Source organism: Anabrus simplex, chromosome 7 (assembly GCF_040414725.1).
Source record: "Anabrus simplex isolate iqAnaSimp1 chromosome 7, ASM4041472v1, whole genome shotgun sequence".
In the NCBI taxonomy this organism is placed as follows: domain Eukaryota; kingdom Metazoa; phylum Arthropoda; class Insecta; order Orthoptera; family Tettigoniidae; genus Anabrus; species Anabrus simplex.
Window position 1 is genome coordinate 33,012,059 of NC_090271.1, and position 12,609 is coordinate 33,024,667.

At 43.5% G+C, this 12,609-nt stretch overlaps 1 protein-coding gene across 1 annotated transcript in view; it reads left to right on the top strand.

Annotated features, from left to right (window-relative positions):
• The window catches only part of LOC136877673 (dynein axonemal heavy chain 8), a 353,345-nt gene that overhangs the window by 323,889 nt on the left and 16,847 nt on the right, over positions 1-12,609 (top strand). Inside the window, exon 28 of the mRNA XM_068228699.1 lies at positions 8,328-8,517. Coding sequence (XP_068084800.1) covers positions 8,328-8,517 — 190 coding nt within the window. The remainder of the gene's footprint in view (positions 1-8,327; positions 8,518-12,609) is intronic.

Genomic DNA, 12,609 nt, shown 5'->3' on the forward strand with positions numbered 1-12,609 from the left:
GTTTAGGCCGGAGTGGGAGGTGACAAAATGTAGGTTGAAGGTCTGATTGGCCGCTGCTTGCAGGTGAGAGAGGACTAATGGTCGGTGATATGGGAATAGGTTGAGGAGAGTGAGAGTGGTGAAGCGAATGATATCTTCGATGGTAGGAGGAGAGAACTGGGAACGGTTGAGATCTGTAGGTGGGTCAACGGTCCGAACGGGGGCGATAAGTTCGGGTCGGTTGTCAGGGGGAGGAGGACGGGCCTTACAGAGACGGGAGTAGGTGGGATGTGAGTCACCACACGTGTTGCAGTGAGGGGGTTGTGTGGTGTTGGGGCATTTTGGAGTAGGATGTTGCTGGGAACAGTGTCCGCAAATAGGTGTTGGTGCTTTGCAGTCGGCCGTTTTGTGGACGTTGTACTGTAGACACCGTTCGCAGCGTAGGGGTTGCGGAGGAGGGGCTTTGGAAGGCTCCACTCGGTGGTGCTGGCGATATATTGAGACACCTGTGGAAAGTAGTCTATCAAGATCTTCGGTGGTGGGGACCAGCACCCGCACCATGAAGGTCGGCCCGGATACGTTCTTAATTCGAAAGACTTTTCGTGCGGGAACGCCCTCGGCGTTAAGCTCCGCAAGGATCTCGGAGTCTGGAATATCCGGGTCGACCCCCCTGATCACACAGCTGAAGAGACTGTGGCGGGGTGGAGGGGGAGGGGTCTTTTGTTTGGGTTGTGAAAGAATTTTAAATGGTGAGCTGGAGCCCAGTTGATGAGCACCTACTAAATTGGAAAGATGACTGGCGGCTTCTGCACTGGTGACTTTGATGAGGTATCCATGGTTGGTAGGCCTGATGTCGGCGATGTCTTCACGATGAAGATTGAAGCGGAGAAGTGTTCGGAAGATCTTCTGCGATGAACGGAAATCAGGGGATGGGTTCTGAAGGAGGAAAGTATGGGTAGATTGGGGTGGTTTTTGCAGGAGATGGGGGTTGGTTATAGGACGATGACTGCCAGAGAGAGGAGGAAATTCGGTGGTGGATGATGTATTTATTGGTGGAATATTGGCTGTTTCCATGGAGTCAGTGTGCTGTGAAGGTGGAGGAGGCGGTGGCGGTGTCTCGATGGCGACGACTTTAGGTGGTACTGATCCCTTTGGTGTGGCGAGACGTCGTTTAACTCCCTGGGATGGCTCTCGTTGCGGCGCTGGTGGTACTAAGAGGTGACTTCCATGTGCAGAAGAGGGAATGGGATGCTCCTCGGAAGACATGAGGCCCGTGGCATGGGCTTGTGCTAGTGTCACAGATGAAGGTGACAGTACGGCAGTGGTGGTGGTGGCTGTCGATGTGGTAGCGGCGATGGTGCTGGTGGCGATGAGATCCATTATGATAATATGGCTGTCTTAAAGACAGAATATTCCCTAGGGGGTAAAAACCCCCTGATGTGGAGAGGGGACCCCAGAGATTACCGAGTCCACAACTATGTAGCAGAGAAGAATGCAATGAGGAATGCAGATTGCCTGGGGAAACCCTTACAGTAATAGAATTCCTCGACGTCGATGGCACGTCCCGAGGTGAAACCTCACGAATTACTATGTCCACCTGGCGAGACCACGTTTTCAAGGAGCCATAAACTCCCGTGACTGCTTGCGGTGTAGCGCAATCCGTTGGACGATCAGCTTCGATCGTCAATCCTGCAGGTGAACTTATCAGAAGCCTCTTATGTGGCACAATCTGATAACTGCATACAGGAGATAAAACTCCACAATGGAATTAATGCCCGCCTAGCAATTCCAAATGGTAATTCTAAATTCCCATGGAGGGAATTAGATATTTTTCCACCAATAGAGCATATCAAAAATCAGATAAAAAATTAGATGTTGGCTTTTCAGGCGTTTGTTCTATTAACCAGCATTTCGTCTTAGGTCTGACACTAGACTCGTCAGAGTGGGATGTGTCAGACCCTACCCACTGATGCTGGGGTGTATTCAGGTGAACTTATCAGAAGCCTCTGACGAGTCTAGTGTCAGACCTAAGACGAAATGCTGGTTAATAGAACAAACGCCTGAAAAGCCAACATCTAATTTTTGATCTGATTTTTGATATGCTCTATTGGTGGAAAAATATCTAATTCCCTCCATGGGAATTTAGAATTACCATTTGGAATTGCTAGGCGGGCATTAATTCCATTGTGGAGTTTTATCTCCTGTATGCAGTTATCAGATTGTGCTACATAAGAGGCTTCTGATAAGTTCACCTGCGGCCCTGGGATTAGGAACACCTGCTCTGGTTGGAGAGGGGAACACACATAACACACGCCCGAAATTTTTCGGCTGGGTGGCCATCATCTTTAATAGCTCACTCAGTCGGCCCACTATAAACACAAACAGGCAGACGCCTAGTTGGCAGTCGCCTATCCTCATCATGACCTACTGCCTCATCCCTGGCGTGGAACTCCACATTCCCGAAAATCACATATTTGAAGACCTCCAAGCAGACGACGTTCCAGTTCTCAACGCCTTCAGACTACAAGACGGTCAGACCGCAGCAGCATCTACTCACGTTTTAGTCCAACTAGAAGGAGAAGCAGCCCAACGCCGCCTGTTCACCACCGGAGCAAATATCCATAATAAAACCTACGCAGTGGTGCCAACCCCCCCATGCATCCTGAACCAAATAAAAGCCGACCCTTATCACATCCCCATCATCCAGGTGCCCCCATCGCCCCTACCAACCTTACCCACAACAACAACAACAACAACAACAACTACTACCCTCACAACCATAACTCCGTCAACTTGTACCCCCTCCCCAGACATATTCCCCACCGTCACAACTTCCCACCCATCCCCAGTAATGTCACCATCCCAGCAGACCCCAGCCACCCCACCACTGCAATTTCCGCCGGACGCCGCAGTCTCACCACCAGCAAACCAACAACAGACGCCCCCACCAGCCGTCTTCAGCTGTGTACTACGTGGGATATCTCCAGAAGTTACCGAGCAAAACATAATCCAAGAACTACGGAAAACTGGAGTCAATGTACTTAGAGCCATCAGAATTTACAACAGCCATGGACCTACTTTCATGATGCGCCTCCAGATGCCCAGTAAGGAAGACGCCCAGCACCTCATCAGTACCGGCGCACAAGTTTATGGTCGCCGCCATCGAGTAGAGCCCTCCCACTCCCCACCCCTACCCCCACGAAACCGCCAACCATCGATCAATTCACACCGCCGCCCCCAGCCAACCCTCCCCTGTGTTCCCCCATATCTACAACAAACTCCGTTCCCTCTCCCAACTGGACCCATCCCTCTACCTCTCCAAACATACGACCTTCTTCGCCTCCTCATTCTATCTCTCCATAACATCACCACCACCCTCCAGTTCCTAACCTCCCATAGCTACCCCGGACCCTACGTCCGACCGACTTAGGCACATCATACTCATCTTTAAGAATTGTATCACCTCATCCATCAGTCTGCATTGTAAAACTCACCAAAATATCAATAAAGTCTTATATACCAGCACTTAGACAAGACGCAAATCCTCTCCCATCTCCTAACTCTCCACATCCTTTACCCACCTCCTTCTTCCATCACATCTCCCCAACCCGCCCGCATCTCTTGGCCAGAGAGAGGGCGACACCCTCTAGGTGGCCCGCCCCACCCCTTCAGGGTGGGGAATGAAAGCATTGAAGTAGTTCACCTGCACATCTTCTCTCCAGGATCTCAAATCTGGGTAAACCTCAAGTGAACTCCACAACTCGTCGCAGAAGACACTCCTGTTATTTTTGATCGGCCGGGTGGCTACACATCTTTACTTTCCACTCGCGCCGAGCCAACAAAGCATATAGGCCGACTCCTCGTTGGATGTCAGCCTCCCTACCACCAACCACCATGACGACCACCACCACGACCATCACCACTACCTTTGCGACCGCTGCTCACACCTTTTCCTCGCTTTCCATCACAACTGTTACGTCGTCCCATTCATCGCCGCTTCTATCCACCCCTCTCCCCGCGCTACCTCCTGTTGATCCACCTCGACTATTACGTATTCCTCCCCGCTACTTCACCCGCCCTTCTACGCTGTCTACATCTGCCTTGCCGACCACGACATCACCACCACCATTGTCCGTCGTAACAGCAGCAGCCGCTCATCAACCTCCAACACCGTCAGACACATCAGCCACAAACGAAGTCTTCAGCTGCATCGTCCGCGGCGTAAGCCCACTCATCCCGGCAACCGACATTCAAGAACAACTTCGCCTTCAAGCCATACCCGTCAAGAGGGCATTCCGTATCTACAACTCCACCGGTCCGACGTATTTAATCAGACTTCAGCTTTCCAGTGCAGCAGCCGTCGCCCACCTGATCTCCAGCGGAGCACTTCTCTACGGCCGTCGTCATCCCGTCGAACCCTCTCGTTCACCTCCCCGCCCTAGATATCACCACTCCACCTCTCATCGCCATACCCGGCCTGATCATCCTCCCTTCCAACGCTCTATCTATGTCCGTCCAACTCCTTCTTCTGCTAATATCTCCCTCCCACCACCACCGACCCTTGAACATCTCCGACACCTCACAACTGTCCTCTATCACATCGCTTCAACACTTTACCACCTTACACTTCCACGAAACTTCCCTCTCGACACTCCTGTATAAATCTCAATCCGTATAGCCAGTCATCCAAATTTTCACACCGTTTTTCCCTCTTCTTCATTTCAAACATCCCACTGTTCTCTCCACATCTCCCGGCCCGAGAGATCGCGACACGATCTAGGGGGCCCGCCCCGTCCTTCGGGCGGGGAATGAAAGCTCTGCAGCAGCAGCAGCAGTTCACCTGCATACACCCCAGCATCAGTGGGTAGGGTCTGACACATCCCACTCTGACGAGTCTAGTGTCAGACCTAAGACGAAATGCTGGTTAATAGAACAAACGCCTGAAAAGCCAACATCTAATTTTTGATCTGATTTTTGATATGCTCTATTGGTGGAAAAATATCTAATTCCCTCCATGGGAATTTAGAATTACCAAGCTAGAACAGGTCAATAATTTCAAGTATTTAGGTTGTGAGTTCTCCCAGGATGGTAATATAGTAAGTGAGATTGAATCAAGGTGTCGTAAAGCTAATGCAGTGAGCTCGCAGTTGCGATCAACAGTATTCTGTAAGAAGGAAGTCAGCTCCCATACGAAACTATCTTTACATCGGTGTGTGGATCAGCGGTAGAGTGTCGGCCTCCGGATCCCAAGATAGCGGGTTCAAACCCGGCAGAGGTAGTCGGATTTTTGAAGGGCGGAAAAAAGTCCATTCGACACTCCATGTCGTACGATGTCGGCATGTAAAAGATCTCTGGTGACACATTTGGTGTTTACCCGACAAAAATCATTAAATCTCAGCCATAGACGCCCAAGAGAGTTTCGGTTTACTCGGTCTACCATCTAGCGGGGGTCTAGAGTAAAACGGAACGTCGAAATTGGCGAGCAGACAGCCAGATGGCGTCAAATTGAAATGTCCGCACACGGTAGCTGAGGCCATACGATTATTATTATTATTATTATTATTATTATTATTATTATTATTATTATTATTATTATTATTATCGGACTGTTTTCAGACCAACTTTGCTTTACGGGAGCGAAAGCTGGGCGGACTCAGGATATCTTATAAGTTAGAAGTAACAGACATGAAAGTAGCAAGAATGATTGCTGGTACAAACAGGTGGGAACAACGGCAGGATGGTACTCGGAATGAGAAGATAAAGGCTTATTTAGGAATGAACTCGATGGATGAAGCTGTGCGCATAAACCGGATTCAGTGGTGGGGTCATGTGAGGCGAATGGAGGAGGATAGGTTACCTAGAAGAATAATGGACTCTGCTATGGAGGGTAAGAGAAGTAGAGGTAGACCAAGACGACGATGGTTAGACTCGGTTTCTAACGATTTAAAGATAAGAGGTATAGAACTAAATGAGGCCACAACACTAGTTGCAAATCGAGGATTGTGGCGACGTGTAGTAAATTCACAGAGGCTTGCAGACTGAACGCTGAAAGGCATAACAGTCTATAATGATAATGTATGTATGTATGTTTTATATTTTTCATAAATTTGCGGCAGTACTGGAAAACCTATGGCTCATACGAGCAGTACATGCATTTAGCCCCAAATTTTCAACCCTTGGCCCTGTTACTTTCTGTATTAAGGCATTCTATATTATAGTATTATACAAGGATAGGGCAAATAGTGTTACTCTATCAGGAGTCAAAGATTTTCTGTTTTGCTCTAGGATGTACTATTTTCCAGATATTTGTCACGTGATATAGATGTTGATTCCCATAGGGAACCTTAAATATTTGTCCCGAATGAGTAAATTTATAATAATATTAGTCTTGGGTGTGGTAGGTACCAACTGATGAGCCCAACCTAGCACACGAGGGCAAAATGCTGGCAACCAGGAATGAGTTGGCTGGAAAATTTATAATGTCCAGTAATGGACCATTTATATTGGTATTAGATATTTGTCATTTTTCATAAATTTGGGGCATTACAGAGAAACATAATAGTTCAAACCAAAAAAAAAAAAAATTCTTTCAGGAGTTAGCAGTCCTGTTTTGCTTGTGCCATTTTGAATATTCTAATTTTTGACGGTGGAAATTTTTTAATACGAGGCATTTTTTTAGTAAGTACTGTTTTGATATAGAAAGAAAGGAATGCAATTTTTTAAACAATTCTTTTTTTTACATGTAAGCCTGTACCTTAAACTACTTCTCAACCTAAATTCCAGGTATATTAAGGCACTTGTCATATCATGAAGCCAGTTTCTGAATTCCATCCACATAGTTATCTGCCGCCTGATATGCCAGCCACTGCCGCACGGTCCTTTTTAGGTCATCATCATCGTTGTCGGGGCTTTGACTTCCTAAATGCTTTTTTCAGGCTCAGGATCAAGTGGTAATCACTAGAAACTAGGTCACGACTATACGGAGGATGATCAGATTGTCCCCAACCAAATGAAGCGATGAGGTCTCAGGTTCGGTTAGCCGTGTGAGGTCGCAAATTGTCAAGAAGCAAAAGAATCTCTCTAGTGAGCATGACAAGCCGTTTGTTTTGGATTGCATGAGCACGACTTCCATAATCTAAGTAACCTAACACTATTTCATAAAGAACACTTCTTGAAATTTCAGGCAACTCACAACTTAATGACAAAATCTTAAAATAACCTGCTTACTTGAACCTTTGCATCAACTATTTGCACCAAGTTTTCGTATTGATGGACGGTCGCCCAATACGCTTCTCATTGTGGACATTAGTATGGCCTTCTTTAAATGCTCTAACCCAATTTCTTACCATTACTTTGCTCATAATGTGTTCTCCATACACTTCACTAATCTGCCGATGAATTTCAACAGCTTTCACGCCTTTTCCAGTTAAAAATCGATTCACAGCGCATACTTCACACTCGGCGGAATCGTTAATTGTCAGAGGCATTTTCAATACGCACAAACAAACGTAAATACTGGTGAATGCTTCCGTAAAGGCATTTGTGGCTAGCCTACAGATATACGTACTGAGAGCACATCCTCTGAATGGCAACTGAAGTGCTGCAGCAGCCATATTTAAAAACGGTACTTACTCTAAAAACATGCTTTATATTTGAAAATACTCACTGACCAATCAGAGTGAGCCTAAGTGAGGAATAACTGAGGAGGGACAAGTGAGCAAGGCAAGGTGAGGGACAAAGTTGGTGGTGGTGTTGGTGGTGGTGGTGGCGGTTTTAAGAGGAAGTACAACAAGTAATTATCCTCTATGAACAAAGTAAGTGGAAAAGAAGAATTTTCAATCCCCTAGACATACTCCCCATCTGCCCTTTCCATAATATAAAAAGTGACACAACCAAATTGGCAAATTTTTAAAATGCCAGATATCTCGAAAACAGTACATCTTAAAACAAAACGGACAATTTCCAACACCCTTAGGCACACACCCTATTTGCCCTTTCCATCTAGAATGCTATGTCGTAATATAAAAATATTAGGTTTGCATTCCTGGAAAATTTAATTTTATGCAGTTTTGATTTTTCGAATTTCCCTACCAAAATAACAAAGCAGAATGAGGAATGGCTTCTAACCCGCACTTTTGTTCCTGTGCTGTGATTGGTCAGAACATTACCACCAGCCTCTTTACACTACTTTATGAAAAGAGAGAATTCCAGTTAAAACTGTAAATTTTCCTGATCTTTCTACACTGTAATGATTTTTGTAGTAATATAAATGAGCTTATCAGAAGAAAGGAGTTGATAATATGTTTATCTATGAGATAAAATGCTGTTCATGGATTTTTCTTTTCTAGGCTTTGCGAGATGCATTGGACAATATTTATGATGCACGAATCCCAGCATTATGGAGAAGAGTATCATGGGTATCGAGTACTCTAGGATTTTGGTTCACGGAATTGCTCGAGAGGAACATGCAGTTTTCCACGTGGATCTTCGTTGGCCGACCTCCTCAGTTTTGGATGACTGGATTTTTCAATCCACAAGGTAAAGCACATGTTGTTGTTTTTGTCATTATTTATAAGGTTGGGAGGCCATGGTCATCATCCCCTGCATTTCTAAAATCTATCTAGTAACCTATAGTCTTGTGGGAATTAATCAGATCAATGTTTCCTTTTTAAAAAGTAATATTGCATTGTTTGACAACAGTGTGTCACATTTTGTTTTGTGCTTTGTGCACAGCTCTCTCTGATGATTTATGTTAAAAGTGCATTTATTTGTCTGTGTGGCATAATTTCATTATCTGTCCCTCAAGATTAATACCTACAGGCATCACTTGAAGTGCAGGCATCTAGAAGAGGTATGCTGTCTTTCGCTTTCTTCTTAGCTCCTCCACCTTCAGCGCTGACATCTACATATTTACTTGCAATGAACTGTTGCCAACTGGAACTCTCGTTGCCATGGCTTTGTGTGGATGTTGTGATAGTACAAGCTATTTTTTTTTTTATAGGTGAACACACACCCAGGTTAGTGACAAGACACCATTTGTCTAACATTACATATAACAAGCTTTAAGAGCTTCATTTTAGATAAAAACCCGTATTGACTATAAAGTCAAGTAGTGAATATTTAAGAATAACTTAAATATTATGTTTAAGCAGTCTGCCTATTCAATAAAAATATAATTTATTAAATCTAGTACATGTTTCTTCCCCTAAGGGACATCATCAGGTAGAATAAATCACATAGTATATCAGATAAAAAATTACATTACTAGATTGGTAAGGCAAATTAAAAACACTTTTATACACAAGTACATTTAAAATAAATTATTAACAAACATTGTTAAAGTTTCAAGTCATTAATCAATAAAATAAGTGTGAATTGTTCATTAAAATTCTTGATGACAAAGTTTGTAGAAACTATCAGTTGTATTTGTAAAATCGTAATATGAACGTTTTCAAAAAAGGCTTTCACAGCTGCAGACCTTATGATCATGGGAGTAGAACAAGTTTTGGGTGGTTAGGCCATGTGCGTTTGCAGAGTTTCGCCCAGACGTGCCCTTAGGGCTCATCAGTTGGATTGGCATGCCCCTCCAAGACTCTGCTTAGCAGTGACAGATCAACCACATGGTCCCGCCATGTTAGCAAATAGGAATTGCTAACCTGCTAAGGAGAAGTGAATTCTGTGTTCTCAAAAATATGTTCTCCCCATGGAGATACAATTTCAAAAACGGCTTTCACAGCCGCAGAGCTTACGATCACGGGAATAGAACCAGCTTTTGGGTGGTTAGGCCATGTGTGTTTGCAGAGTTTCACCCAGACGTGCCATTAGGGATCATCAGTTGGATTGGCACGCCCCTCCAAGACTCTGCTTAGCAGTGGCAGACCAACCACGTGGTCCCGCCATATTAGCAAATAGGGATTGCTAACCTGCTAAAGACATTCCTTTAGCCTGTTGACGAGTGCACCTAAGGACAGTCATTTGCCATTTGGTCCCACATGAGGGAGCACGGCATTTGTTTGTTTTAGGCTAGTACTAAGGGCTTAATTGCTTACTAACGTAATATGACACCCAGTGGCGTTTTTTGGAACTTTTTCAGTTATTCGAATAGTGTCGCTGCACAAACCCTAGTTCTATATGGTGGAAGTCTCTGATGGAAATGCGTATACTCCCTACAGTGTGAGAGTTTGGCGTGCCGTTAGCCTACAGGTTTCAGCAGTGTTATGATTGCCACCAATGTGGATAGATGTTTGTGCTGTTTGTAGCTATAAATGTTTTTGGGTTTCGTAAATATAACTGTGAATGTTATTTCTTTCATAAATTACAAGTGATGCTATGGAGTTTCTGGACACAAGTGATGATATTATACATGAACTAAATAGAGATATTAGTGAAGATGATATATTAAAAATGTTTTGAAATGACATTGTTTTCTCGATCCGAAATGTCTTTTCATGCGTCTCAAAGTCTCTCAAAGTTGTAATAAATATGTTTATATTCGTTTTCTTTTTTTAATTTCTTACTCCCCGTAGGTTGTTTACTGGTCAAATAATACTCGGATGCAGCCGGCATTATTGCACGGCATATGCCGTGCGCGCACTTGTCAAAAGGTTAAATTGTATTTAAAGGATTCCAAGCCAACACAGGGTTGAAGCAGTAAAGTAACACAGTTTAAATCATATATTATTTCATCTTCCATCTCTCTTCAACTGAAGTTTTTTTTTTTTTTTTTTTTTTTTTTTGCAAGTTGCTGTACGTCGCACCGACACAGATAGGTCTTATGGCGACGATGGGACAGGGAAGGGCTAGGAGTGGGAAAGAAGCAGCTGTGGCCTTAATTAAGGTACAGCCCCAGCATTTGCCTGGTGTGAAAATGGGAAACCACGGAAAACCATCTTCAGGGCTGCCGACAGTGGGGTTCGAACCCACTATCTCCCGATTACTGGATACTGGCCGCACTTAAGCGACTGCAGCTATCGAGCTCGGTGAAGTTTTCTTTTAATTTCAGACAGAACATTATTCAATTCTACAAATAACTTTACTGCTCGGCCCCGTGTTGACTTGGAATCCTGAAGCATTCATTCTTAAATTAGTTTTAAAAGAATTCCTATCAAAGTTCTAAAGAATCTTTTATCAAGAAACATTTTAAATCAAAAGTCTTTATTCACAACAATGTTCATCTAACAATTTTACGAATACAACTGATAGTCTCCACGAACTTTGTCATCAAGAATTTTAATGAACAATTCACATCAATTTCAATTTGAAACTTCAACAAAGTTTACTAATAATTTATTTTTAAATGTCCTTTTGTATAAAAGTGTTTTAAATTTGTCTTACCAATCTAGTAATGTAATTTTTTGTACCTGATATATTGTGTGATTTATTCTAGCAGACGATATCCCTTAGGGGAAGAAACATGTACTAGATTTAATAAATTATATATGTATTGAACAGTATGAGCAAAGGTAGATCACTTGGCCTTGATGAGGTGAGCTCAGACATGATTAAAGCTGCTGGAACTCATGGACTTCAGTGGCTATTTAGAGTGATGAATGCTGTATGGAATGAAGAAAAAATCGTGACTGACTGGACTAAGGGTTGTATAGTCCCCCCTCTTCAAGAAAGGAAATAGACGGATATGTGGCAGTTATAGAGAAATCATGCTCTTGTCTCATGGACTTAAGTTGATGGAGAAAGTGATAGAGAAAAGATTATGAAAGATCATTGAACCACAGCTTGAGAAAGAACAATACAGGTTTTGAAGTAACAGATCAACAACAGATCTCATTTTTGCTGTTAGGATAACAATGGATAAACATTGAAAAAAGGGAAAAATGTCATCTTTGTCTTTCTAAACCTAGAAAAATCCTATGAAAGCATACTGAGGTATAAACTTTGGGATTGCTTGAGAAGGAGAAATGTTCCAGTATCTCTCATCAGTAAAGAAAAATGTTGTACAAACACTGCCAGAGCTGTGTAAGGATAGGCAATGGCTATTCCAACTGGTTTGTAACATAAAGGAGTGCAACAAGGCAGCACTTTGTCACCTCTACTATTCATCACAGTGATGGATGAGAAAATGAAAAGAGTGAAACAGCACAGCAAGAAAAGTGCATTCAAGGCATTTGCATTTGCAGATGATGTGGTAATTTGGTGAGGTAATGAGGAAGAAGTTCAAGGAAAGATTAATGCTTGGAATTGTCATTTTAAGGAATTTGGACTTAAAATCAGCCTTGAGAAAACAGTTGTTATTACAGTCAACAGATAAAATTCAGGAGCAAATATCACAGTAGACAGACAGAAATTGCAAGAAGTTAACCACAAGAAGTTAACCACTTCCAATACCTCGGTAGTGTCCTTACTGAAGATAACCGATCAAATGCTGAAATCACAAATAGAGTTCAAGGAGGAGCTGTCCTTTAACTATCAGATTAGAACCCTTCTCTGGGACAGCCAGATTTCAATACTAGCCACACGAACACTTCATCAGGCTTACTTCTTGCCCATAAGAACCTATGGCCTTGAAACTTGTATCATCACAAGCAGAGATAAAAGTAGACTCCAAGCTGCAGAAATGAAATTCCTCCGGACAGTGCTACAAAAAACCAGGAGAGATAAGTTCCACAACAAGAG